Source organism: Triturus cristatus, chromosome 10 (genome assembly GCF_964204655.1).
Source record: "Triturus cristatus chromosome 10, aTriCri1.1, whole genome shotgun sequence".
Classification (NCBI taxonomy): domain Eukaryota; kingdom Metazoa; phylum Chordata; class Amphibia; order Caudata; family Salamandridae; genus Triturus; species Triturus cristatus.
The window spans coordinates 1,189,093,360-1,189,120,750 of NC_140593.1; the positions used below are offsets into that span (position 1 = coordinate 1,189,093,360).

The 27,391-nt window shown below is 44.3% G+C and overlaps 1 protein-coding gene across 8 annotated transcripts in view; it reads right to left on the bottom strand.

The window, feature by feature from the left end:
- Positions 1-27,391, bottom strand: part of LOC146797000 (uncharacterized) — a 1,179,218-nt gene that overhangs the window by 649,549 nt on the left and 502,278 nt on the right. For all 8 annotated transcript variants that reach the window (XM_085629591.1, XM_085629587.1, XM_085629592.1 and 5 more), the window contains exon 8: positions 11,071-11,127. In XM_085629591.1, coding sequence (XP_085485717.1) covers positions 11,071-11,127 — 57 coding nt within the window. The remainder of the gene's footprint in view (positions 1-11,070; positions 11,128-27,391) is intronic.

Consider the following 27,391-nt stretch of genomic DNA (forward strand, 5'->3'; position numbering starts at 1 on the left):
ACGAGAGATGGCTCTGGAGTAGAACAGGAGTGGAACTCTTCAGGAGCCAGTCGTCTAGATAGGGATAGACTAAGATCTTCCGCTTGTGGAGGAAGGCAGCTGCCACCGCCATACACTTGGAGAATGTCCGTGGGGCGGATCTGAGGCTGGACGGCAGAACTCTGTACTGGTAGTGCTGACGAGAGATCTGAAACCGGAGGAATTTTCGATGTTTCACTGAGACAGGAATATGAAAATAGGCGTCCTGCAGGTTGATGGCACACATCCAGTCTCCCTGGCGAAGGTGCGGGAAGATTTGATGCAAGGCTAGCATTCTGAACTTTTCCTTCTTGACAAATCCGTTGAGCAGACGCAGATCGAGGATGGGTCTGTACTCTTTGACTACTCCTCGCTTTTGAACTAGAAAATAACGGGAGTATACTCCTTGATTTCTTTGGAGGGGTGGTACTTCCTCTATGGCGTTCTTGGAGCGGAGAGTAGCTACTTTGTCCAGTAAATGCCGATTTCGAATTTGAGGAAGGTGCTGCCACTGTGGGGGTACTTGCAGAGGGGGAGACTTGTACCTCAGCAAGTAGCCATGCTGTACACTATTCAGTACCCATTTGTCTCTTGTAATGGCTTCCCACTCTTCCAGGTGAAAACTGATACTTCCTCCTATCGGAGTCGCGAACGGGCGCGGAGGAAGTAAGGCCTCACTGTTTGGAAGGCTGCTTGGTAGAGGACTGTTGCTGTTTGGCGTTTCCTCTCCCTCTGCCACGACCCCTTCGTTGGAATTGGGGTCTCTGCTGGTTCTGAGAGGACCATTGAGGTGTTTGAACACGCTGATGAAAGGGACGTTTGTCGCCCTGACGAAAGCGCTTCCGATATTCCTTGCACTTCTCCAGCCCAACAGCCTTGACGGTGTCCATCTCTGCTTTCATTTTGTTCATTTGGTCAGTACCAAATAAGGACGAACCATTAAAAGGCAAGTTAAGAATTTTCTTTTGAGCATCAGGCTTGAGGCCCGTTAGTCTCAGCCAGGCTGAGCGTCGAGAGCATAAGTCATGGGAGTATCAATGTGCGGCGCGGTCCGAAGCATCCGCAGCCACACTTATGATCTGATTGGCTACAAGCCCACCCTCAAGGAGAATTTCGTTGAAATCCTGTCTGTCTTCCCTTGGAAGCTTTTCAGCGAATCTGGAGAGTGAATCCCAAAGTGAACGATCATAACGCCCCAGAAGGGCTGAAGCACTCGCCACTTTCATGTATGAAGCAGATGTGTTGCACATTTTCCTGCCATAGGAATCATCTTTTTACGGTCTTTCTCTGGGGGGACAGAAGAGGAAACAGACACAGAGTGCGACTTCATGGCAGCCACCACAATAACTGAGTCCGCTGGCGGGTCCGCCCTTAGGAATAAGGGATCCTCGGCTGGGGCCTTATACTTCTTGGCGATCCTTGAAGGCACAGAGCCCACCGTAGCAGGAGTGAGAAATGTGGCCATAGCTGGCTCCAACAGCCCTGGCACCAACGGAAGTAACGGTCTGGGTGCTGATCGGTGATGTAAAGTATCAAATATTATCGATGTGGGAACCACAGGGGTGTGCTACGTGATGTTCAATTTCTGCGCACCTCTACCCAGGACCTCAGAGAAAGTAGCGATGTCATCAATAGGAGACACTTGTGATGGAGGAGAGGAGGAAAAGGTCGGAGAATAGTCCCGGACCGAGGGCCTCGTGGAGGAGGACCATGTGGGTGATCTTGTGCGTCGCCTCTTGTGGGGACGGTCACTGTGATGAGCCCTGGACCGTGATCTGTGTCTAGAAGGAGATCTTGGCCTTCTGTGAGGAGAAGAACGATCCCTGGATCGTGACCGGCGTGTAGAAGGTGACCTTGGCCTACCAGGAGGAGACTTGCTTCTACGCGGAGAAATCCTGGAGAGCGAATACGTGCAAGAATAGTCCGAGCCCGGACTTCTGCAGCCACCTGTATCCACATTCTCCAACCAGCGAGGTGATAGTCCAAACTTGTCTGTCGCCTTAGGTGATCTCTCCGGAGAAATCTGTACGATATGTAGACCTGGAGATGATGATCGATCCCTTGATGATGATCTAGATCTGGTTCTAATCTCCTCCGTGGCCGCTGCAGTTCTATCCCTCGACGTCGAACGTATCAACGTCGATGATGTTTGCGTTACCATCGGTGCCGATTGCTGGGAATGCCGCTCCGCTCTTGACGGTGGTCTCGACGCCGATCGCCTACGGCGATGCGGAGACCTCGACGTCGACCTTCGCCGTTGAGTTGGCGACTTTGACGTCGACCTTCGCCGGCGGTCCGGCGTTTTCGACATCGATCTTCCATGACGTCGAGTTGAGGCTGACCTCCTCGACGTCGAATGATGACCCTGTGACGCAGACCTTGATGTCGACAGACCCACTTGCGGCGAGATATACGTCGTCGCAGCTCTCGACGCTGACCCCCTCGAGGTCGACGGAGAGAGTCTCGACGTCGACGAAAGCCTCGACGTCGACGGAGACTGTCCGGACTAAGTAAGTCGTGCCTCGGCGCCGACTTACTTGTATGAGGCGGTGAATCTCGACGTCGAGATGGATCTCTTGATGCAGAAGAAGCCCTGGGTCTTTTTAGACGGTGACGGCGACGGAAAATCTCCTGGAACCTTGGTCTTTCTGGGATCAGGAGAGGTGGTATGTCGCCGTTTCTGAAATCGTCTAGCTGAAGAGGGTGGTTTGAAGGATGTATGGTCACCTTCATGGCAGTTTCTTTCCTTCTCCAGCTGGGCATGCAGCTTTATGCGCTCTCTATCGCGCAGAGTGCGCCTGGGAAATTTCAGGCAGTGGGGGCACTGGTCAGGATTGTGTGAAGTTGGAAGACACACAATACACACCGAGTGTGGATCTGCCAGTGCCATCTTATTGCCACAGGAAGGGCATTTCCTGAATAAAGCAGGCATTCTGACTGGAAAAAATTTGAATATACTAAGGAAACCAGCAGAATAAGCTTTCAGGAGCCAGAAAACGACGAATTTCCTGAGAAAATCTGAAGAGAAAAACTTTGTCAAAAAAACTGAAGAGCTCAAGCTCCAGGATCCTCATAGAAGGAGCCGGAAAAAAGAACTGACCTAACTGTCACCTGTGGTGCATCATGGGAGCAAGGGGTCTCCTGCAGGTCTTAAAGGCACGGTCCCCCTTCTCTAATGCCTTAAAGGCAAGGTGTCAGTTTTCTTTGTTTTCTTGATACTCTACTGCAGCCTACAGGCAAATGCCTGCAATTACAAGTTTGCTTTATGGCAATAAAGCATTGTTGTGTGACAATTGGTTTAGTGCTTCCTTTTTTCCTTATGGATTAGGGGTACTACAATGCAAACCTATGTAATTTTCAGCATTTTTGCCATGTTTGAAACAATTTCGGCTGCATGTATATGTTTTCACATATGCATATATATGTATATATGTATTTTCTATATGCTCCGGGAGCAGGCACGTGGGCGGGGATCATTCATAGATTAAGACTATTGATGAATATCCCCTGGATGAGAATTCGCTTTTATAAGGCAATCGTCCAGGTAAGGGAAAATTTGAATCCCTGCTTGTCCTAGATGAGCCTCCATTGGTGCTAAAACCTTGATCACCACTTGAGGCACCGAAAGAAGGCCAAAGGGCAGAACCCCCGGAATTGATAATCCATGCCAGCCACTCCGAAGCGAAAAAGTTCCTGCTTTGGGGTGGATGGGAATGTGGAAATATGAGTCTTGAAGATCCAAGGTAGTTCTGTGATCTCCCTGATACAAGAGATGAAGCACTTCCTGAAAAGACAATATACGAGAAGTTTGTTTTTCTCAGGAATTTGTTGAGGTGACGAAGGTCTAAGATGGGGCGCCATTCCCCTGATTTCTTTCCTAACCCTCATTGTGCACTTGGTAACACTTAAGATCGCTCCCTTGCGCAACATAATGTTTATCTGAGACTGTAATTTTGTTAGATGGGAAGGCCAAGGATTGTCCCGGATACGGCTGAAATTGCTTGTACTGGTTGTAACCTCCACTTAAGGAAGACGAGCTGCGGACTCAAGCACCACGAATGGGCTGTCTTTCAAATCGCTGTGTCTGTATCCTTTATTGTTTTCAGAGCCTCATCAATGTGTTGACCAAACAGAAATTGGCCATCAAAAGGCACCTCGTTGACCTTAGTTCGCACCCACTGTCGAAAACAAGTCGCTCTCAACCATCCCTGCCGTCTTAGTACTGCCGCCCCAGCCAACTGACGGAAACCGGTCAACGATACGTCTACAGCACAATGGATTATTTCCACTGAGATCCTTTCTCCTTCCTTTTTCCTTCCTTAAGGATCTTCCTTGCTTCTGCTTTTGACTCCTCAGGTAACAAATCAATAAACAGTGAAATGTCTGACCACACTTGGCGGTCATAGCTACCTAAAATTGCAAGTGAGTTTGCTGCCTTAACTGTGGTCACTGCCATAGTGAAAATCTCTTACCGATGGTGTCAAGATGTCTCACATCCCTGTCGGGAGGGGTGGACAGGGGTAAAGCTGGATTTCTGGCACGACGTTGAGCCACCTAGGAAATCAATAAATCAGTCTTTTGCTGACCGATGAGGCAGACAGGAGAGTTGTTGGGTGTCTTGTATTTCTTTTCCAGCTTAGGTAAAACTGCTGGAATAGAAGCCGGAGTTCGCATTACCTTCAGGCCTTCCTCCCATATGAAATCCACTATGGGGATTGAACTAACCTGTGTCTCTTAGCTTGTACCTTAAAATCGCATAGGAAAAAATCAGACTGTTTGGTGATCATGGGGAGCTGAAATCCTTTGGCGCCATTTCCATTAGAGTATGAAAGCCTTCTATGTCTTCCGGTGGTGAATCTACCAGAGGCGGGGTTGACGGAGATGGTGTCTGCATCTGGTAATCGTCCCATTTGTTGGCACGGGACACTTCTTTCAGTTCTCCGGTCTCTCTTTCTTCATCAGTAGTGTGATGATTCTCCACCTGCGGTTGCAGAGTTGTAGGTGGTGGAGATATAGGAGGTGACCCTGCGATCAAAGATGACTTAGCAACCAGAGTTTGAAGGACTAAAGTAGCTCCACCCCATGATAATGAGCGGCCCGGTTAAGTAGCTCTATGTATCCTATGTTGTCATCAGGTGGTGAGGGTTTGGAAGGATATAGATCTGGATCATTATTAGCGTTTGGATCAGTGTCGTAGTCCTCCCATGGGTCATTAATGTCCTGTGGCCTATCCTCATCCCCACCCACTTCATCCTGCGAGTCAGGTGATAGTGGTGGTGGAGAATTTGTGGGTGTGATGAGCAAATTTGGATCGGTGAGTTAAAGGAACGTGGTAGTCCTCCTGTAGGCCCATTTTCCACTTCTCTGGCAATTTGGCATGAATATGTCCAGTGTCTGGATATATGACTAGTTCCTTTTGTTACAGACCTGGAACGTCGAGAGAAAGCTGTTTTTATGTAGTCTTTTTCTCTTTGGGCGCCGTTTCAGAGTCAAAATTTTGCGCTCCGAAGCTTTTGGCTCAGACTAGTTAACTCTTCGCTAATGAGAGAATGGTCACCAAGACATGTTTAGGTTTTGATGCTGAAGGTTTTGGCTCGGCACCGGAAAGGGGCTGACTCGAGCCTGAGCCAGAAGGCTTTTCCTTGTGTTTCGGCGCCAAGCCAGAGTGCGGGGTGTCTGAAAAATGTTCTCGGTGCAGACATTGGCCCGATGACAGAGGAAGGACCGGAGCCTTTTTTTTTCCTTTGTATTGCTGGAGTAAGGGGGTTCTGTACTCAAGGTATGCTGACACGGTGTACCTTGCTCCTGTTCTTCCATGTCGGAGTCTGCCTCGGACACGGAGATGTGCTCTGTTTCTTCTTCGGCTGCTTGAGCGTGAAATTCTGCTCTGTCGGAATCTTCACCAAAGATGTTCGGTGCGGAGCCGCTATGATGTTGCATTTCATGAAGATGAGCTTGACAGTCGTGGAGCGTCTTCTCGGATCGAAACGGTCGGGGTGTGTCGCAGTCTTGTTTGTCGTGTTCCGGGGATAGGCAGAAGTTGCACACTTTGTGCAAGTCGGTGCACGGAAACTCTGCGCAACACCCGGGACAGAGCTTGAATGGAGTCCGTTCCATCGACTGCTAGCGAGCCCCACGCGGGTAGGCCCAATGGCCCTCCACGAGTTTTCCGATCGAAGACCTTTGAGTCCAAACGATACGCGGAGAATGGGGAACTCGATCAAAAAACATTACCGTTGAGGGTAGTGGATTGCGCGTTGAAGGGAACCCGAGAAACGGCGGCAAACCTGATAGCTAACAATCTAACAATGGAGTTGATTCCCATGGGCACTATCATCGAAAGGAGGAGTCACCTACCTCGTGACTGGAAAGACTTCTTGGAAGAAAACAAATTGCAAACATCCGGAACCAACACTAGATGGCAGGCTATGCAAAGCATGTGATCTACAGCTCACATGGCTTGAACAATTATTTCCTGTGAAGATCTTCATTTAGGCTGGGAAACTGCAGATGAAAAAGCAGTGTCCTGGACTGCTTGAACATTCGTCGACGTAAACTCAGATCTATTTCCCTGTGCCGTAGACAAAATCGTCAAAGGATCATCAACGAGTACCCGATGACGGAATAGTTGTTGCCAAAAGAACAGTCGAAGGGGCTGTGGTCGACGGAGCCTTCGCTGACGACTCTTCCATCGACATCTGACATCGTTGAGGTATGTCGTTGTAAACCTGTGGTCATAGGTTTCGGGTCCGTCGACAGAGCCACCGTCGACAAAGTTGCCATCAACGAGAGATTCTTGTGTTTGAGGGCCGTCAACAACCACATCTGCGATGACAGTCATCGACAAATCTTTCAACTACCGTTTTGTTGCCGTTTTTGTAGACTATGTTGCCGTCGACATTGAAGGCCTCACCTTTACGGAAACTATGATCCCTGGAGGCGTAGACAAGGACATCATAAATTTAGACTGTGGAGATGAAAAGGTAGACGTTGTTGTAGTAGAAGTGACAACAGAAGCTTTCGCCAACTGTACAGCTTAGAGGTGCTGTAATCGTCTCTGGTAAAGACCGTACAGCATTTTTTACCTTAGAGGAGGTCACAGAAGGCGTAGAGGGCAAAGAATGACCCTTAAGAGAGGTGGCCTCCTTCCTGGAGGAGGAGGGTTGATCATCAGCTTTCGATGAATGATGCTGCCTTTTTACCACCTTCTTTCTACATCACTTTTCCTTTTTGAGGGAGAAGTTTTGAGGGAGGAATCGCTGTTGTCATCAGAAAAGGGGTTGTCCTTGGTTTTTAACTTTTGCAGCCACAGAAGAAGCCATGCCTCTCTATCGCTCAAAGTTTTTTGAGTGAAAGTTCTACTGAGTTTACAATCTCTCACCAGGTGGTCAGGGTAAAGTCAGTAAATAAATCTTGTGTGAAGATCATCCAAGTGTAGTCTCAGCTTTCAGTCGTGAAGATGCTGTTTTGAAGAAGATATTCTGGCAAGTAGGCCAAAACAGTAATACTGAGCAGAGCTCAGGGAGACTCCCTTCACAAAAAGTGCAGTAGCCTGGAGCCTCTGTGGTGAGGGTTCTAAAGGGTGCTGTAGCCTGATTGGCTGGACTTTGGACCATTCCTAATGACTAGGACGAGATATTAAAGTGAATATTTTTTCTCCATTAACTTCAATATTAAAGTTATTATTTACTACTTTTAATGTACTGTGGAACGAGCACGAGTGGGAGTGATTCAAACATGTGAATCTATGAAAGATCCAATGCTGGAGAACCATGTGGATCCCAAGCACCTAAGGCCACCTTTGGCTTACCCAGCATGGGACGAGGCTTTTCGGCTAGCAATAATTATTTCAGTATGGCCCTCAATCCCCTCAGGTTTTCCCAACGGGGGAGGGAGTGATGTTTCCTACAGCTTTGGGCATCTCAGCAGAGGAAGCTACATCTGCTTGAGTTTTGAGCCCAGCGCCTAAGGCAAGTTGAAAATGGCTAAGGCACTGCACCCCAGTGGCGGCTGTTGACATTTGAAAGTGGTGAGGCGTAAACGTGAGGCATGACTTTTATATAGTGAGCGACATGAACAAGTTTAATGGACAAACCTGGGGTCCAGGGTGGGTCCCTCTCCCGAGAAAGAAATGAAAAAAAGATTGCCAAATGGTACATTTCAAAGCAAATCAATGTAGCAATAAAGCAAGTTTTATAAAGCAGTGGGAAAGTATAGTATTGAAATATTTAACAGATTAAAAACTGCCCCATATCTTACTGTATTAATATGTTCAGAAGGTAATGTAATGTGTAAATTACCAGCGTGACAACTTTAGACCTTTTAAAATGTATGCTTGCCCACTGTCTTAAACTGAATGCAGCATTAAGTTTGAAAAAAAACGCTCTAAGCACCAGGCTTCGGAAAGCACCCACAGCTGCTGGCTGCAACCAGTCATATAGAAATATATGCAGACAGGTCCTTAAGTGAGATGAAAAACGTTGGGGCTCTCGATACAGGAACATGTCAAATTAATTTCTGTGTTTCCCATAGTGTGCCAACCAACCAGTATTTTAGGTTTCTCTCGAAGATGAAGTTGTATCCAGATAAATGACAACAACTGAACTAAAACTTGTCACTACAACTGGCTTTGTCAATGGGTGCTAGCTATTTAAGATAAATGAGTAACAACAATGACTTGTTATAAATAATTAACATTGTAAATGTTTCAATTCTGAAATAGTGAGTCTGTGAATTAAATAGCATTGAGGTCTGTGGAAGGAGTTTTGGCCTGTAGTTATGTGTGCTTTATGTTTGATATGTAACCTCTTTTTCTCTGAATATCTTGTCAATCTGCACATCTTCAATCACCTCCCTTTCCTCTTCAACATCCTCTTTTCACTCTTTACCGAACGTACTTCCTCGCATCTGTCACTTTACTGCCTCGAAGCATACACTGTCACTTTACTGCCTCCAAGCATACACTGCACTCCCTCAAATTGAAGCACCGACATCTGAAGTAATGCAGGGATGAAGTCTCTGACGCCCGAAACCGTAACGCTGATTGCATCACTGGCCTACAGAGTGCAAACAACCATAGACCACAATGGCAATGAAGGCCTCTACAACAGAAAGTCCTATGTCACATTGTAGAAAGTTGATTTCCTGCCTGGCTTCCGTCGCCTTCTTCAGAGCGAGGTGGGCGGGCAGCCGGAAACAAACAGTTCGGACTTAAATACATCGACTTTTTAGAGATACAATTGTATCTCTAAATAAAGCGATCTATTTAATATGTTTTTATGACAATGTGTAGGAATTTCAGAGGGGTGCAGCCCCTGAGTCCTAATGGGCAAACCGCCCCTGCTGCACTCCATTCGATCAGATCCTTTTTGGCACTGTATGAAATGTTTGCGGTGGTGCTGCCCAATAGACCCATTTCACCACTGCAATCGACCAATTCCATCACTGCAATCAAGATCTGTGAGGCAAAGAACAAAGTGTTGATTTCAATGATGAAACATTTTCTGAGCCCCTTCTAATGGTCCCAAATGTTTGTCACATGTAGAAAACGTTTGGCACAGATTGCAGGGCCTTAGCTATGGAACAACAAGGGAACTAGAGGAAGATTTGCACAAAGTCTCACTTTCATGAGAAGAAGACGCAATGGCCGTCCGGAATAGTTAAAGTTTGTAGAGTTATATAGCGTGGCTTATCACTCATGAGGGTATCCAGGCGCAGTCCATGGACACATGGAGATTAAGGGCCTAATTTGGATGTCGTTCAGAAAGCCTCCGATAGCAGGTTGGAGACTTTCCGATCGACATCCTGGATTTGAATTCTGACCGCCGTATTACGATTATGGCAGTTGGAATTCAAACCAGCCGGTCAAGCCGGCTGGTTTCCAACGGGCTCAAAGAGAGCGTTGGCCAGTCGGAACCGCAACATAATCCCTTATGGACAGCGTTTCCACCATCGGGATTCTGATGTTGGTTTACAACAGGCTTTCCATGTTATGCTTTCTGACATGGAAAACCTGTCAGAAAACTACTTTGGGGACCCCTAGCAGGGCCCACCCCTTTCTTCCACGGCCTCCGGTGCCTGACACGCGGTGCAGGTATTTACGGTGACTCCCATTTCTCTAAGGGAGCTTGTGCTGCGGCGGGTTTCCGACCGCCACACAAGCTCCCATAGGGAAATGGGAGTCTGCGACCGTACCACGTGAAGTTGCATCGGAATTGCAGTTTCGGATCAACGACCTGAGGTCAGTTGGTTCTGAAACTGCATGGATGTCAGTCGGAGGCAACTCCGAACAACATCCAAATTAGGGCCTAAGTGATTTGCCCAGAATCACAGGCTGGTGCGCCGACGACAAGGCTCGAACCCCGATCTCCATCTCCCGAGGTGGCAGCTCTGGCCGCTGCATCACATCCGAGCAGTGGTGCACATATCCTCCCACTGCTCCTAACGAGTACCAGCAAGAAATGGGTGGGACAGAAATTTGTCTGTTCAAGACTTATTCTGCTTGCCCTGGCAAATACGGATTACATTTTGCAAACTCTATCCACTTTGATTTAGTGCCTGGCAGAAGCAGCCATGGTCCGCTATACAGAACATTGATTTTTATACAATGAAAGACTAAAAGAGCAATTACACACAAATGATAGTTAACTCACAAACCCACAAATGTTACATGTACAAATATTTTATAGATCAGGATACTGGGAAGAAATGGACAAGGAGACAAAAATATCCTAATTTTATTTTCTTGGTAAGGGACATAGGACGCATCATATTTTTTTGAGAATGTATTGGGTGCTCTGCAGAAAGGCGCCAACCTTATTCAGAAAACAGCCACCATTCAACGTGTTGATGGCTAAGTAGTATGTGAACGTTTTTGAATTGTGAAACTGAAGACAGAAATCCAGATTGCAAAATTTGTACAATATTCAGTAGTGTCAAAGATGAGAGATTGTTTCTTCCCCCTCTCACTACAAATGTGTTTTGGTGACACACCGTTAGATGAACAAAGAGCGAATACATTAAAAGAGGAACAAAATTAAGAATCAAACTCACCTTAGACTTAACTTTCGGCATGACATTTTTATTCTGCTTCAAAGGGCGATTTGATTTCTGAAGGGACACACAATGAGAACAAATGTGAACATAAGCCACACAAGCAGAAAACAGTACTCGGAACAAAGCAACAGTAATATCACCCGTACGGCTTGAAATGGAAATAATCTGCACAAAGCTCCCTAAACAACTGATAAAATAGAACAGTAAATACCAGTAACTTCAGTGCTCCATTATTAGTAGCTTTAAAAGCTCACTTGGGTGTTAGTAGCCAAACAAATTATATCTACTTAGTACACACATTTCCATTTTGCATTTTTTTTCACAGCAGCCAATAATCACGGATTAGCTAGGCATAAAGCTTTACCTTTATGGGCCATCCTGCATTCAAATAGGAAAGCCTGTGCCTTCAGCCTTCTTTCACATTTCTCACTTCTCAGAGGAAATTAACTTTGTCTACCCCAGATATACTTACAAGGAGCGACATGGTCTGCATTCGCCTTTCTTACTGCACCTGCCACGTCTCCAGGATCAATCTTACAGAGTGATGAGCTATGTAGTCATGTTTGGTGACAATATTGGAATGGAAGAATTGGATCTTAGCATTTTATAAGTAGCAAAACTATGCTTTAAATTACTATGGAAATTAGTTTGTTTCTGGATTACAGTTATTCTACCTTCCCAAAGGAATATGAATAACTGGTTTACTTCTGTCTACTACCTGTTTTTTGCTAGTTAATATAAAGACACTATTTAAGAAGACTAGGATAGTCAACTGATACATTGCAAAATAGTTTTTTCCTTGTGGTTCGATGCATGAATTTTTCCTATGTCATCTTTTTGCCTACAGTAGTGATAATGATCTGTCAGTTTTCCACCTTCAAGAGTTGTGAAATTTTCGTCAGTCTGCCGTACGCATCTTCTTCACTAAATAATCTTTAGTCCGAGGTGGTGAAGGGAGCAGGCCTTACAATGGAGTCAATAAAAGTTACTGTCACCTGTGAAACCGGATATCGACAAATGTTACCTATGGCTCACCTGGGAAAAGGACAAGTATAATGTGAATCTATATTAGATATCAGAGAAAAAAGAGGAAGTTACTTGTAACCCTTATTCTCTTTCCCGTGAATCTTCACGGTTATAAACACTTTACAGTCCATTCCATGTCAAGGATCCTGAAGCAGTCGACAAGAGACAAAAGTTCCTTAAAATGCTAACTGTAAATGGAAATCTTTCCTAAGTGTGATCCCATCAATAGTAATCATTTTTAAAGTCTGTAGTATAGAAATTGAGCCAGATAGGAAAGTATTTATAAACTCAAAATTAACATTGCAGCTATAATGTAGGCAGTTAGTATCAGTTTGTTGTTTACGGCACAGCTGGTTCACGTGCACCACTCAAACCATAGACTAAAATTGTAAACTGCCATAAAGAGACTCTCATGATTGAGAAGAAAGGGTTACATCCCTGTTCGAAAAGTACTCTGTCATGGATTTGAGTAGTTTCATTAAATTCATTAACATTAGAACATCTGTGTGCACCTGAAGGATCCCAGTACATCATTGTTTAAGAAAATAATACAAAATGTACAAGCTGAAAAAGCATATGCAACTACCTTGCTGTTTTAACATTTTCCATTCCTCCTTTTTAAAAGAGAGAAACATAAAAGAAATAGTTTCTTTAGTCGTATCATCACATACAGAGAGAAACCTACACTGTTATAGCCTGAGACACCACAATCTCAACATGCGTCACTGGGACAGTTGTCCTCTAGGTCATTTTTCCGTCACGTGTAATGGCTTCTAAACAAGGGATTAGTCTTTTTTTATCTTTAGTATTCAATTAAAAATGGTTCTGTGAAAAAATGTACAGCTTCCCTTTCACTTTCTGCCTGACTTCCGAAATGCAAATAAATATTTCAGAATGGGTTACACCAATGCCTGTAAGGGACTAACAGGTGAAGAAAAACAAACGTTTACACACGGTTTCTGCTCTGCAGCCTATCAGGCTCTTACAATTGAAAGCCTCACATGATCTAGCACATCCCTACATTCCTGTGATAGTACCAAGTAGCCAACTTACTAAATTTAGTGACCAGGGATTAAAAGATAATGGTATGCCTTGGTGATTTGGGCAGTAGTTGTAACCTGCAACACTGAAGAAGGGGCATCTTAAACAATTTGTATGGCTGCTGTGCCCAACTTTGTGCACTAAGGATCGCAGTTCCAGCTCCACGTGGCTTTTGTATCGGAAGTATGACATAGTCGCAGATGTAGAAGGTGAAAATAATGTAGGCAAAATATACTTTAATCTTTCTGCAGAGTCCTCTTATGTGAAAGAAGTGACAGTTATCGTCTTAAACTGCCACTCATATGCTTCCTGATGGGTTCTGCTTAGATCTGCAAAGTCACTGTCTACCCCCGGTAGATTTTCCATCAAGGGATGACTGTGATGTTAGTGAGCTCAAATGCAAGTTTCTCTAACTTTGTTCATCAACAAAAGAGAATGAGTGCCTCCTTGCTTTCATAGTATATAGTACATGTTTGCTTCAAACATTTCTGAAAAATGAAACTGAAGCATTTGTAACCTGGAATAAGCGGGGTGCCGCTCGTGTGGGAGTGTTTGGTGCAAACGGACTTGTGCATTCGAGGACTGCGAGGCCCAGCAGCCCTCCACCTTCCTGCTGCCGCCTCTTCCTCCGGACCCGCCCCTGGTTAGCACTTTAATCCTCGCGGCCCCCGCTTTGCGGGAGCCGCTCGTGTGGGAGTGTTTGGTGCAAACGGACTTGTGCATTCGAGGACTGCGAGGCCCAGCAGCCCTCCACCTTCCTGCTGCCGCCTCTTCCTCCGGACCCGCCCCTGGTTAGCACTTTAATCCTCGCGGCCCCCGCTTTGCGGGAGCCGCTCGTGTGGGAGTGTTTGGTGCAAACGGACTTGTGCATTCGAGGACTGCGAGGCCCAGCAGCCCTCCACCTTCCTGCTGCCGCCTCTTCCTCCGGACCCGCTCCTGGTTAGCACTTTAATCCTCGCGGCCCCCGCTTCGCGGGAGCCGCTCATTTGGGAGTGTTTGGTGCAAACGGACTTGTGCATTCGAGGACTGCGAGGCCCAGCAGCCCTCCACCTTCCTGCTGCCGCCTCTTCCTCTGGACACACCCCTATTGCATTCTTATAATCCCGTCCACGCATTTCCGCAGCACGGAACGCAGCGCGGGCGAAGCCCGGGCCAAGGGTGGGCCCGTTTTAGCCCGTTCGAGACCGGATGAGACCGGACCGGGCTACCCCCTTTGATTTTGTCGTATGATTCGTCCCTGTTGCTGCATTCTCTAACTGTACCTTTTTTTTTGGACTGTTTTCATCTTCAGATCATTGCTAGAATGTCAGCCAGGGAAACTCGTATCAAATGTCCCCTGCCCAGCGCTTCCGTTTCTGGCACGTTAGATTCTTTTATAATAAGAGCTAACTCTTTGTTGTCTAACGAGATAACTATCCTCGAGAAACGCCTTTCAACGGGCATAGAAAACGCTAAAAGATCTTCTCTGGGTCACATTGCTAACGCAAGAATGCCTGTTAACGAATCCAGACCCCGTAAGCACATTTCTCCTACTGCTAACCTCCAGGTTAACTCTCTTCCAGACAATGAGTCCTTTCCTGATTGTATTCTTTCTGTGACATCTCCCGCTAATGGCCCAATCCCTACCTCTGTCTCAAGTCAACATTCTAAGGCTGGCCAGAAGCGCCCTAGAGGCGCTAGGGAGGGGGCAATCCAAAAGAGGAAAAAGGGCCCTCCACCAAAGAGGAACAGAATCCATAGGGCACCTGTCCTCACTGCCCACTCAGTTTCTCCTTGTGAGACCAGTGTAAACCCGATGGGGTTTCCTGTTGCTGTTAATGAACCTGAGTCTATATTGGCCATTCATTCTGATCAGGTACTTCCTGTGCAATATTCTAATAGCACAACTAATACTGGTAATATGGGCACAATGACGGATTTTCAATTTCAGGATATAGAGGCCCTCTTTAAATCTGCACTGAATCCCCATTGTACTAAAATTGATCTCCTACAAGATAGATTGGCAAATTTGGAAAGGGCTATTGAGCTGAATTTTCGCCCTACTCAATCTTTAGCAGGAAGGGGCCAGTTAAATATTGCTCTAAATAATGAACGAACCGGTCCCAGTTCCTTACCATCTTTACAAGTCCCTGAACTTTTTCTCCCCCATCACCAGGCATCCACTCTTCCCACTAACCCTCCTATTTTTACCTCTTTTTCAGGGGCAATACCTAATACACCTACTAGGGTAGGGATAGAACAGCACCCGGATAAGAACTTAGTCCTTCCACCCACGGGAGAATTCCAAACCTTAAGTCTTCCCCCGGAGGCAGCACCCTTGGTTGTTGTCCTCGCAGGAGTTCCCAAACTTACAGAGGGCGCAAAGGAATCTTTCGCATCACTTAAGAATAAAGTGGTATGTTGGCTTACGAAACATAGACCACTCCCATCAAAATATAGGGGTGAAATTCTTATGGTCCGAAGGGTTCAGTGGGTGGGACCAACAAAGAAAGGTATTAATGGGGACTGTGTGATTATAAATATGAGGGACAGGGGTGCTGTTTCTTTTATACTAAATTCCCCTCATAGGGGACCACCAGCCACTATTAGGACTCTCCCATTAGCTTTCTTTTATCCTCCTACTGTAAGAAATATGGAATTAGATTTTCATCAAGGCTGGACACGGGTTGGACGAAGAGGCTTTGCTACTAACAACTCAATTAACAATGACTTTGGGGGTTCTTTATCGTATTTTGGGGACTGGAATCGGTTTAGATGTCTAAGTGAGATTGACTGACTAAAAACTACGGACTCTCACACTGACTTATTAGTAGATAATAGTCAAATTTCATTATTTAAATCAAACCATAGTAATACACTATCCCCATGTGCAACTGGACTGGGACTGGCCAAAACCTTTTCGCCAATCCCAGTAAGTATTAACCAGCATCTAATCTCACCTAAAACAACTAATAGGCCCCCAATGGTTGAGTTGTTTACAATTCCAATCAACAATTCTCTCCATGTGAACTCTTTACCAGACTCTCTCATTGGAGAAAATGCGATTGATCAGTGTGCTATTGATCTTGCAACTCGAGGCGATGTCCAAACGGTCATTTCAGATTCATTATCCATCCCTCTCAAATTAAGGATAATATCTTGGAATGTAGCGGGTTTGCCCAACAAATTGGGCTGCCCGGACTGGGGCAATTTTGTTGACTCCATGGACATCTGCCTCTTCCAAGAAACATGGGCAAGGGAAATATATTCCCGTAGCGGCTTTGCTTCCTTCTCAATTCCAGCACAGTGGCACGGACGGGGCAGACCTTCGGGGGGACTGACTATCTGGGTTCGTACGCACCTCGGATGCATTGCGACCGAGGTGAATACAGAATCTCCAGATATTCAGTGTGTGATCTTGGCCTGGCCGAATGACGTTGCCCTTACTTTGGTTAACGTTTATTCGAGACCAGTGAATCCGACCGCGGAGTCAAAAACTATTGCCCAGCTTTTGTCTTGGCTGAATACTCTCTCTGAGTGTTCTAACCTGTTAATAGGAGGCGACTTTAACTGTCACTTTGAGCCGCTTCCGGGAATAATAGATGCTGACATCCAAGAGGAGGATGATTATTGGAAAATACCTCCTATAATGGGCAAGCCTCCGAGGGCTTGGTCTCCGTTAGTACTCCAGATTACGGCCCTAACATTGCAATTTTCTCTTAGGGCTTGTAATGGACGTTCTAATTCTGATGCCCCAGCTAAGTGTACTTTTAATAAACTCGGCCAAGAATCCTTTTTGGATTACATATTTGTTGAGACATGCTCCTGGGACAAGGTACTTGATTTTAAGGTCCTTCATAGGACCGACAGTGACCATAACCCCTTGTTTTTATGGTTCTCCTTACAGGAGATTTTTACAACCCTTGATAACGGAAATGACGTGAACACTTCTGATACAGGCCTTATCCTATCTAGTAATAGAAGAAGGGTGAGATGGGAGAAATTGTCTAACATCCCTGGTGCAATTCAGGATTTGTACTCGAAGGTAATTCCGTCACTGGAAGCAGTAGGACACCTTCCTCTCCAATATCCCACCAAGGATACACTCAAAAAATTTGAGAATTTGAACCTTGAGTTAAACACCATACTAGCTAGCGTGTTCAATCCTGTAACAACCAAGGAAATTAAAAGCTCTGCTCCACTAAAGTGGTATAACGCACAATGCAGGCAGGCAAAGATCCAACTCCTGAGTGCACTGAAATCCACCAATAATAAATCGTTAATAAAGCAGAGACGTTGGGAATACAAAACACTAATTGCACAAGCTAAAGCAGATTGGGATATTGACAATTGGGATAAACTAACGCAGGCACTCAAATGCAATGACCCGCGAACTTTTTGGCAAATTGTTAACACGGGTTCGTCTGCCCCCACACCAGCAGTTGTTTCCAACATAGCTGCAGGAGTCTGGGAGGCCTATTTTTCAGCGCTCTATGCTTGCGCTCCTCCCTCTGACGGCGCGAGTACAGAGGCTAGTCTAGAGCTGCCCGTTGCACTTCAGTCCTTAGAAGAGTTCGGGGTTCATGAAGTTGTTGATATTTTGAACACTCTCCCCACCGGGAAAGCCCCGGGACTAGATAAGCTCCCTGGTGACCTTTTTAAAAACGAACCGTTAATATGGGCTCCCTATCTAACGGCACTATTTAATGCCATTTTAAATGGCATGGCAATTCCTACCACTTGGTTTGGAGCTGAGATAGTTCCAATTTTTAAAAAAGGCTCTCCTCTACTTCCAGTAAATTACAGGCCGATTAGTCTGATAGATGTACCTCAAAAATGTTTCGCCGCTTGATCTTAAATCGACTCCAAGACTGGATGGAAGAGTGTTCCATCCTTAGTCCCTATCAAGCTGGTTTTCGGAAGAAGGTCTCTACGACAGATCAAATCTTTCGGCTTATGCTTTTACATTGGAAAACTGTACATGTTGAGGTGGGATCATTGTATACCGTCTTTGTCGACCTACGGGCGGCTTTTGATCTTGTTCCAAGATCAAAGTTATGGACTGTCTTAGCTAACTTGGGTGTACCTGCCCCGCTGTTGAATATCTTAATTCGCTTACATCAAGCGAATTTTGCTCAAGTCAGGTATGGGAAGTTTGGAACACTTACTCCAAGATTTCCTGTAGAGAAAGGAGTCAGGCAAGGATGTGTCCTGGCCCCTACCTTATTTTGTCTCTACGTTAATGGAGCCTTCACCTACCTAGAAAAGGTTATAGACAGCGATGCTCCCAAGTTAGACAGCAGCAGGGTTCCGGCGATAATGTTCGCTGACGATACCCTTCTGCTTTCGAAATCCCCCTTTGGTTTACAGAGGATATTGGACGCGTTTGAATTATTTTGTTTGGATCATGGGCTGGAAATCAACACATTGAAAACTAAATTCAACCCACCATCTAAAACACGTCCAAACCCCTCTATAGGTGGTACAGTTTTGGAGAGAGTTAATACCTTTGACTATCTCGGTCTCACTCTAAATGAAGGATTCTCTTGGGCCCTTCATCAAGCCAAGGCCCGTTTAAAGCTAGCCCAGTCAATTGGTGGGATTATGAAGTTTTATAACTCTTCTTCTGCAAAACCACTAGCGCCCCCACTCGAAATATATAAACTTCAAGCACGTGGTCGTATTTCTTACGGCGCTGAACTTTGGGGATCCAAATGTTGCCCTGAGATTGTACGTGCGGAATGTAAGTTTTTAAGACTTCTTTTATTACTTCCTCAAAGCACTCCTCTACTTCCTTTAAAACTTGATTTGGGTGTACGTCCTATAGATGAAGTCCTCGGCCTGAAACCCTTGATCTTCTGGAGAAGGTTGTGGACAACCCCGGAGTTACAGCCTTATAGGAATGAATTAGCAGAAATATTGAGTTTCCCGAGTGCAGGCAAATTTCCTTGGCTTCAGTATATTAGGACCCAATTTGATGCTCTTGGACTTTCTGATCTCTGGACAACCCAAGCGACAGCCTGTTTCACTATTTCCGCTAAAAAATTGACTTTTATTTACTATGCGGCTAAATTAGCTAATGCTATTACAAAATCTCAATCTTCTACTTTAGCCAAAAAAAATTTCATCTCAAAAGATGATTTTCATTTTGAAGAGGCACTCAGTGAGATTAGACCCCATCTTAATAGGAAATTATTTATCCAGTGGAGATTTGGCACACTTCCTGTAAGAGCATACACAGCCAATTGGTCTGTCTCCACTCTGGAAAATTGTCCTAGCTGCGATACTGCATCAGAGTCTGATTTACATATACTGTTTTTCTGCCCGGCTTATAAGAATAGCAGGAAATACTGGATTCTACCTATTTGCAGGAATCTTGGATTCATACACTGTAGGGAAGCTTACAGAGTCTTCAAGACTGATTTATCTAGACAAATAGTGTTTGCAGTATCCTCATTTCTTGCATCAATGTGGAGGATAAGAAGACTAAATGTGCCCTCTACCTGATCCTATTTTGCTGGTCCTATGTTTAATATAATCTATGTGCTATCAGATATTTCTTAACTCCCATTTATGCTTTGGTAATGAAATATCCTTTCCACATGTCTGCCTTTTCATTGTAATATTTTACTATTCGTCTTTTTATTGTTCTTTTTTTACTTGTATGTGCTTTTATGACTACTGTGTCGAAATAAAGCTGATGAAGAAGAAGAAGAAATCTAAGACACCATTCTTCCCAAGAGTCTACTCATTTTCTCACTATAAAACGTCAAAACATCCTGTAGAGATGAATCTACTTCTGAAACTTATTCCATCTAAACAGTGACACCAAAAGATCATCTCACCATAAGATCATGGCAAAGATTTCTTGATTAGAAAAATACTGCGTACAAAAATAACTATTTTAACCCCTTGAGTGCCCATGACGAGATGGTCTCGTCATGGGCCGCGGTTGCGCTGTGCCCACGACGAGACTATCTCGTCATGAGCCCCGCCTGCTAATGAAACACCCGGCACAGGGCGTGGAAAGGGCGGGGCACTCAAGAGGTTAAAACGTTTACCAATATTATTGAAGTTTAAAATATTGTTCCCTGTAAAATAATTGTGTTTATTGTCATATGCTTTCATTTCACTATTTATGTTATCAAGAACTGTATTTCTAATTATTTAATAAATAATTTTGGGGGGTTCTTGGGGGATTAGGTGAGTATTTCTTTCTTTAAAAAATATTGATTAATACGAATTGTTTAATATGTTAATACCATTTAACATTATTTGTTAACAGGAATTTTGGTTATTAATATTTTAGTATAATAATATTTGTTTATATATTGGTTACTTATTTGCTCGATACATCTTTTCCTTAAGTGATAAGATTTACATTGTTGATAATTGGGTGGGTAGTGCTTTAACTAAATTATATGGAACTTAATATTAATTGATTAATGATTGAATTATTCACATATTTATTGCAATTGTGATACATTTCATTTTAAATTAAAAAGCATTTTTTTTTTATAAATTATTTCATTACTCTTTAACAGGTTGTAAGGTTTATTTGTGTTTAGGTACTTAGTGCTGTTCCCAAAATGTGTGTTAATTATTGATAGGTGTTTAATATGTTAAATTTGTAATGTTCAACATTGTTATTTGTTCACGTGTTTTATAATTTTACTAATTATTTGTGGGAGGCAGAGGGGTTTATTGGGAGATTGGGTGACACCACCCCCATAGTATTGCATGCACTTTCCACGGCATCTGTTGGATTGAGTTAAAATAGTAAACTTCGCCCCACCCAATGCATGCACAATTCCTAATGCATGTTAGACTGCATTCAGAATAGTAAATCTGCCTTCCCACACAATGTATGAAATTGCCCCAACCAATGTAGGATTGCAGTTAGAGTAGTGTATTTCAGTTCTGTTTTTATGATTTGGATTGGAGTTGGTTCCAGAAATGTCAATACTCTTTAAGAAGCCTTTAGGGAGCGCTGGCTTCGTATCGACGCCATAAGGGATTGTTGGGTGATGTCACCAAAGTCATTATTTCACCCACCTCTGCACGACATCAGTTTACATCAATTTCCACCAAGCTGTCAAAGCTTGTAGATGAGAATGATATCGACAACAACTAGTGCAGTACCAAACACCCATTCAAATCTGAATAAATCTCTCATCACCAGTGCTTAATTTGAGCCAGTGGTTTCTGGTGCTCGGCACCAGCACAAAATCATCAACACCAGCGCTTAAAGTACAGACTCAACCCAAAGGTATTCAAACGCTTTCTATGAGCACCAGTTAACGACATGGTCATTTTTGGTAGGCACAGGGAGATTAAGTGATTTGCCCAGAATCACAGGATGTGTAGCCTACGCCGAGATGCGAACCCGGTTCCCCAATTGGCAGCTCTGGTATTTACGCCACATCCTCTCCCCATCAGTTGGGTTTCATTTTTAGTACTTGGTTCGGTTATCGGCGGCGCTATTAGGAGCAATTGGCTGGTGCAAGTTGCTTCCTGAAGAGAGCACCGGCACTTATTTTTTCACTAACAACTGCTCCTTACTACTCATCCATCAGAAAAGGATGCAGGCATGGGCTCAAGGAGGAATCTGCAGAGAGGATCCACCAGAAAGATGGTTACCAACAGTAAGTAACTTTTTCTTTGGGTGAATACTTCTAATTGTAGATTCCTCACCTGTAGAATAGATTGCTAATCAGTACCTATTCCCAGAGGAGGGCTGATGGATGATCGTATGAGAAAGTCTTGCAAGACGGATCAGGCAAAGTGGCAATCATATGCACTTCGGAATCTAGGCAGTAATGCTTAGCAAAATTGTGTAAAGATGTCAATGTAGCTGCCTTGCAGATTTCACAATTGGAACACCAAGATGACTTGGTTCTGGTTGAACGAGGTCAGATTTGCTCAGGTGGGTCCTTCATGGGAAAAGCATAACAGGTTTAAATGCAGAGGCTGCTCCATCTACACAATGTTCGCGTCTGGACCGCTTTCCCTTTCCTGGAACCACACTACCAGATGAAGAGCTGGTCATCCTTCGAGAAGTCTAGGAAACTGACCGCCTGCTTAATATCCAACCAGTGAAGCCACCCCTTTTCCTTTGTGAGATGGGGCAGGAAAGAAGGTTGGCTGGTTGATGAACTAGCCTGAGTGGGAAGTAGTCATACTTAAGGAAGAAAAGCAGCCCTGGTTTGAAACACTGACTTATCAGGGAAACTCACTGGCCCACATTGCCAAGGTGATCATGACACGAAAACCGGTTCTCATGGTCAACAACTGTAACTGACAACTGTGAACGGGATCAAACAGCGACTCTGTCAAAAAGGTTAAACAAAGTTAAGGTCCCACTGGGGCCTAGCAAAAAGAGTTAGAGGATATAGATTGGTTCTCCCTTTGAAGATCTGTATCACATTGGGTTGACTTAACAAAGCAGTCTGATCTGGGAGGCAAAGAAACATCAACGTTGCAGACAAATACCCCTTAACAGTGCTAACCACTCACCTTATTTGAGCTAAGGAAATTTGGAACTGAAGCATCTGTGATAATTGGCCTCGCAATTGGTTGACATTGTTGTCTGCTCCACATGCTGTAAAACTGCTCCACCTCACAGAGTAAGCCTACTTTGTGCAGGGAAGACGAGCTGGCAGAATGACGTCAACCACATCTGGTGGCAGCTGAAAGGAGCTTAAATTCTTCAGGCATGAAGGTGGGGACTGCAGAATAAAACTACTGGCCCTGGGTATTTTCTGAGAAGGTAAACAAGTCCACCTCAGGAGTGCCCCACTTGTCAGAGATACCCTGAACCACCGCCAAGAGAAATCGCTAATCGTGATTGGCAAGATAATGCCAGCTCAAACTGTTGGCGAGGACATTCAGAAAAGCGTCAGGTGATTAGCTGTTAACCAAATCCCTTAACGGTGTGCCTGAGACCACAGTCTCAATAGCTCTAGACCCAGAAGTTGAAACCCCTTGATTGTTAATGTACATCACAGTTGTATTGTTTGTGAAGATCTAGACAGACTGAATTTGGATGGAGAAGAGGAAGGCCTTGAATGACGGCTGAATCGTCCACAGCTCTAGCAAATTAATATGTAGCACCTGCTCCTCTGATGACCTAAAGTCCCCGATCTCCAAATAAGCCTCCCACTCTACAGTTGAGGCATCAGTAACTACAGTGTCCACGGCAAGTGGGGGACTGAATTACATCACTCTGTGAAGATTTAACTTATTACCTCACTAAATGACACCTGCAGGAGCGCTGGGAAGAATGAGATGGTGTCCGACAGGTCTCTCCCATGCTGGAACCACTGCCTGCAGAGGCACCCCTGAAGAGCACTCATATACCAATGAGTATGCATGAGCAATAGTATACAGGAAGCCAGCAGACTCAGCAGGCGTAAGACCATACAGACTGGGACTAGCACCCCTTCTGGGAAGGAATGAAAGCATCTTCTGGTAGCCACGGATCCTCTAAGGAGGATGGAAGGGGCATAGAAGGGTAGTGTCCACCACTTGGGGTTGGTGATTGAAAGCCCATATCCAACAGTTAAGACTGTTGACTGCAAATGGCACGTCACCATCTTCAGCAACCTGGCTTTGAGTAGCCAGTCATACAAGTAAGGCAAGATGGAAATACAGGATCTTCTGAGATTATGCACAACCACAGCCATCACATTGGTTAAGACTTGAGGTGCAGACCACCACACGAGAGTACTTCCGACATCCAACACCAACAAAATCTGAGCTAGGGTCAGGTTATAAACCTTCTTCCAGAGGAAAAAAAATCAGAACTCTGAGATCTAAGATTCAATGCAGACTGGTATTCTTGGGAACAAGGAGGTGTCATCAGCCCCACCCTTGCTTAATCTCCTACTATGGCACCAGCTCCTTCAAGAGAACAGTCATCATCTCTTGCTGCAGGAGGGAAAGATGATCTTCTGGAGAGGTGGGGGAGATGAAGCCTGAAGGAAGGGTAGGGTATAACCCCTTTCTACTATCTGAAGGACACACCCCTTTCTTTTATCTGAAGGACACACTGGTCCGAAGTAATGGCCTACCATGCCAGTAGAAAGGAAGATATCCCAACCCCCACACACACAGGCTCCACTTAAAGAAGCATAAAAGACCTGCTTCAATGGTGGTGCAGTGGAACAGGGAGGCTTGATGGAGGGATCCAAAGTCTTTATCTCTGGCTCTACCTCTGTACTGTTTAACCAGAGGATTCTTTTTAGCCTGAGACTGAAAGGGCTGACGCAGAAGGGAAAAAGTTAAAGGAAAAGCAAGGATTGTGCTGAAGCTACTAGTGGTCTCTAAGAAGGTGAGACTGTCGAAGGTCCAATGATCTGGTTGTGGGTCAATTTGTATTAAAATGCTCCATGTTCGCATCTTCCTTTGTCGCTAAACAGACGCGTCCCATCAAAGGGAAGGAGTGGTGTGCCTCTGTGCTGGGTGGAGGAGACAACTTTTTACATAACAAACTCCAGTTACAAGGACCATGTAGGAGTTGGAGGGCATCAGGTTGACTTACCTTTGGCATGCTTCTTGTGATATCATCTTTTACTGGAGCGTGGCCTCAAACAAAAACGGCTCTTTCTGTCATTGTGGGCCCTGGCTGTAAACCGTTTGGTCTCTTGCTTCTTGATCACCTTACGGTGCCTACTAAGGCATGACTTGCAGGACCTGGAGTCATGGTCCGATCCAAGGTATCAAAGGCAAATAGAATAGGGGTGCAAAATGGAAATCATTCCCTTGCAATCTCTACGTGGCATGAAGCCCAAACATTTTGTTGGTGGCATGGAGGCACTAAAAGTATTTGCTCACCGAGGAAATCTCAAACTGTCAGACAGTGAGCTCCCGAGCTACATCAAAGGCAGAAAAAAACAGAAAGCCAACGGTGGTGTAGGGGTAGAAAGACTATGGCTTCAGTGACATCACCCGGGGATCCCACCAGCGTCGAAACGAAGCGCTCCATGCTGGCATCTTGACAGCTTTGTCGTTTCCAGATTCAGTTTTACGCCAGTGATTATCCTACATACGAGCAATCTGTAGGTAGAAGTATGGTTCAGAAATACGTTTAATATATATTTTGATTAATAACTACACATGCTTATATGGTGTTTTATTATTTAATATAAATTAATTATATATTTTTAAAGATTTCTACTGTTATAATAAACATTGTAATTTACAATTGAACTTTTGGTCTACGTACGTTTCGGAGACTATGTGCTATTTCCGCGTCTCCTTCTTCAGGACCAAAGTATATTTTGGAGGTATCTTTGTCGTCTATACGATGAAAAGAGTGGGGGTTCTCTCTAAATATGATAATAGAGACAAAAAAATTTTTTTTTACATATGTGAAAATCTTATATATAACCTGGGGAGAGTTAATATTCAAAATAACTTATATGTGGGTGCTCACACTTAGTTTGAGCCATTGCAGCTAAGAAACAATCATTGCAGCATCAAACTAAGTGTGAGCACCCACATATAAGTTATTTTGAATATTAACTCTCCCCAGGTTATATATAAAAAAAAAAATGTTGTCTCTATTATCATATTTAGAGAGAACCCCCACTCTTTTCATCGTATAGACGACAAAGATACCTCCAAAATATACTTTGGTCCTGAAGAAGGAGACGCGGAAATCGCACATAGTCTCCGAAACGTACGTAGACCAATAGTACCAACCATACATCTGGGAGATCCATAGAAGAATCCAACGTCAACGTCCTGACTATACAATCATAGGACTTTGTAATAACTATTTAAAATCCAATTTTTTGGATTGTAATATAGTAGGATCTCATACCAGAGTTGGTTTATGTTTTTACCAAAAAAAACTTAAATTTCTTTTGTTCTCTTTTTTCCTTTTTCCTGTGTAGAATGTCTGATGGTACGTAAGAGTGATTGATAGGTGAGAATGCGAATGTGATGGTCTTTTGGAAACGATCAGTTTGGGGGTTCCTTGTATGAGCTTTTTAAAATGTTTTTCCTTTCAAATTTGTTCTTGTAAATCAATCAGTGAAGAAACATCTGTGTAGTAATGTTTGAATTGTATACAAATTACACACTAAAAGAACATATATGAATGTTTTATTATCTATAAAAAAAAAGAAAATAATAAAAAGAATGAAAATGTTTTTGAAATAACACTGTTTCCTGGGGTTTTTGTAAAGAAAAAGTGATTAACACGATATAAAAAAGATAGGTCAGATAAGAGGTCTCTCTCTTTAAAGGGAAGCACGCGGTGACAATAGATACCTTTCAGGAGTGTATGCGCCGGGTCTCGGGTTGGCTGAAAGTAAACTCCTTGCAGTTCAATAGGGGGAAGACAGAGCTGCTATACTGTTCTGCAGCAAGACTGTCAAAAACCCCTACCGTGTGAGTTTAGACTCACGCCGGAGGACGACCCCCTGGTGCCAACAAAAACGGTTCGCAACCTGGGTGTTATGGTGGACGAAGATCTCCAGATGTTATCTCAGGCTAATAAAACAATCAGTGTTGGCTTTGCCTTGCTAAAAGCACTTCGGCAGATTGTACCACTTTTACCCAGCGAGGCCAGACCCCTGGTGGTTAGAAGCATAATTTTGAGTAGACTGGACTATTGCAACTCCCTGTATCTGGGAGCTCCTCAATATATATTGCAGGGGCTGCAAAGAGTCCAGTCTATAGCAGCCACATTGGCACTTAATAGACAGCGCAGCTCCTATTCCACCCTGGCTCTGAGGGACCTCCACTGGCTGCCCATTAGGGATAGAATTAGCTTTAAATCCTTACGCATGCGCAGGTCCGATATCCACGCAAGAGAGATTCTCCTGGTACAAGCCCATTAGACATCTCCGATCCTCTAGTGTAAGCTTGTTAACTATTGCCAGATTCAAGCTGGCCAGGATGGGAGGTAGGTCAAAAACAACAGGGGTATGTATACCCAAATAACCCTTTTTATACCTGGGTAAGGGATGTAGTTTTATACAATCACAAATGGTATAAAGAAATAAATACAAGAAGATTTCCGAGTAGAGCACATTTAATTACCCTCTCCACAATTATTATTCTTGATGAATTATATCAAAACATATTTATAATCTACATAGAATAGCACCTAATCAAGAAGAAAAAAAACATACACAAAAACAAGACATAAATCACAACATTCTATACATAAACCAAAAAGGACATCAATGTCCAACACAATAACCCTAAGAAAGTTATTCTCACTAGTGTCCTCCTTGCAGATCTGGAAGGACCACTAAGA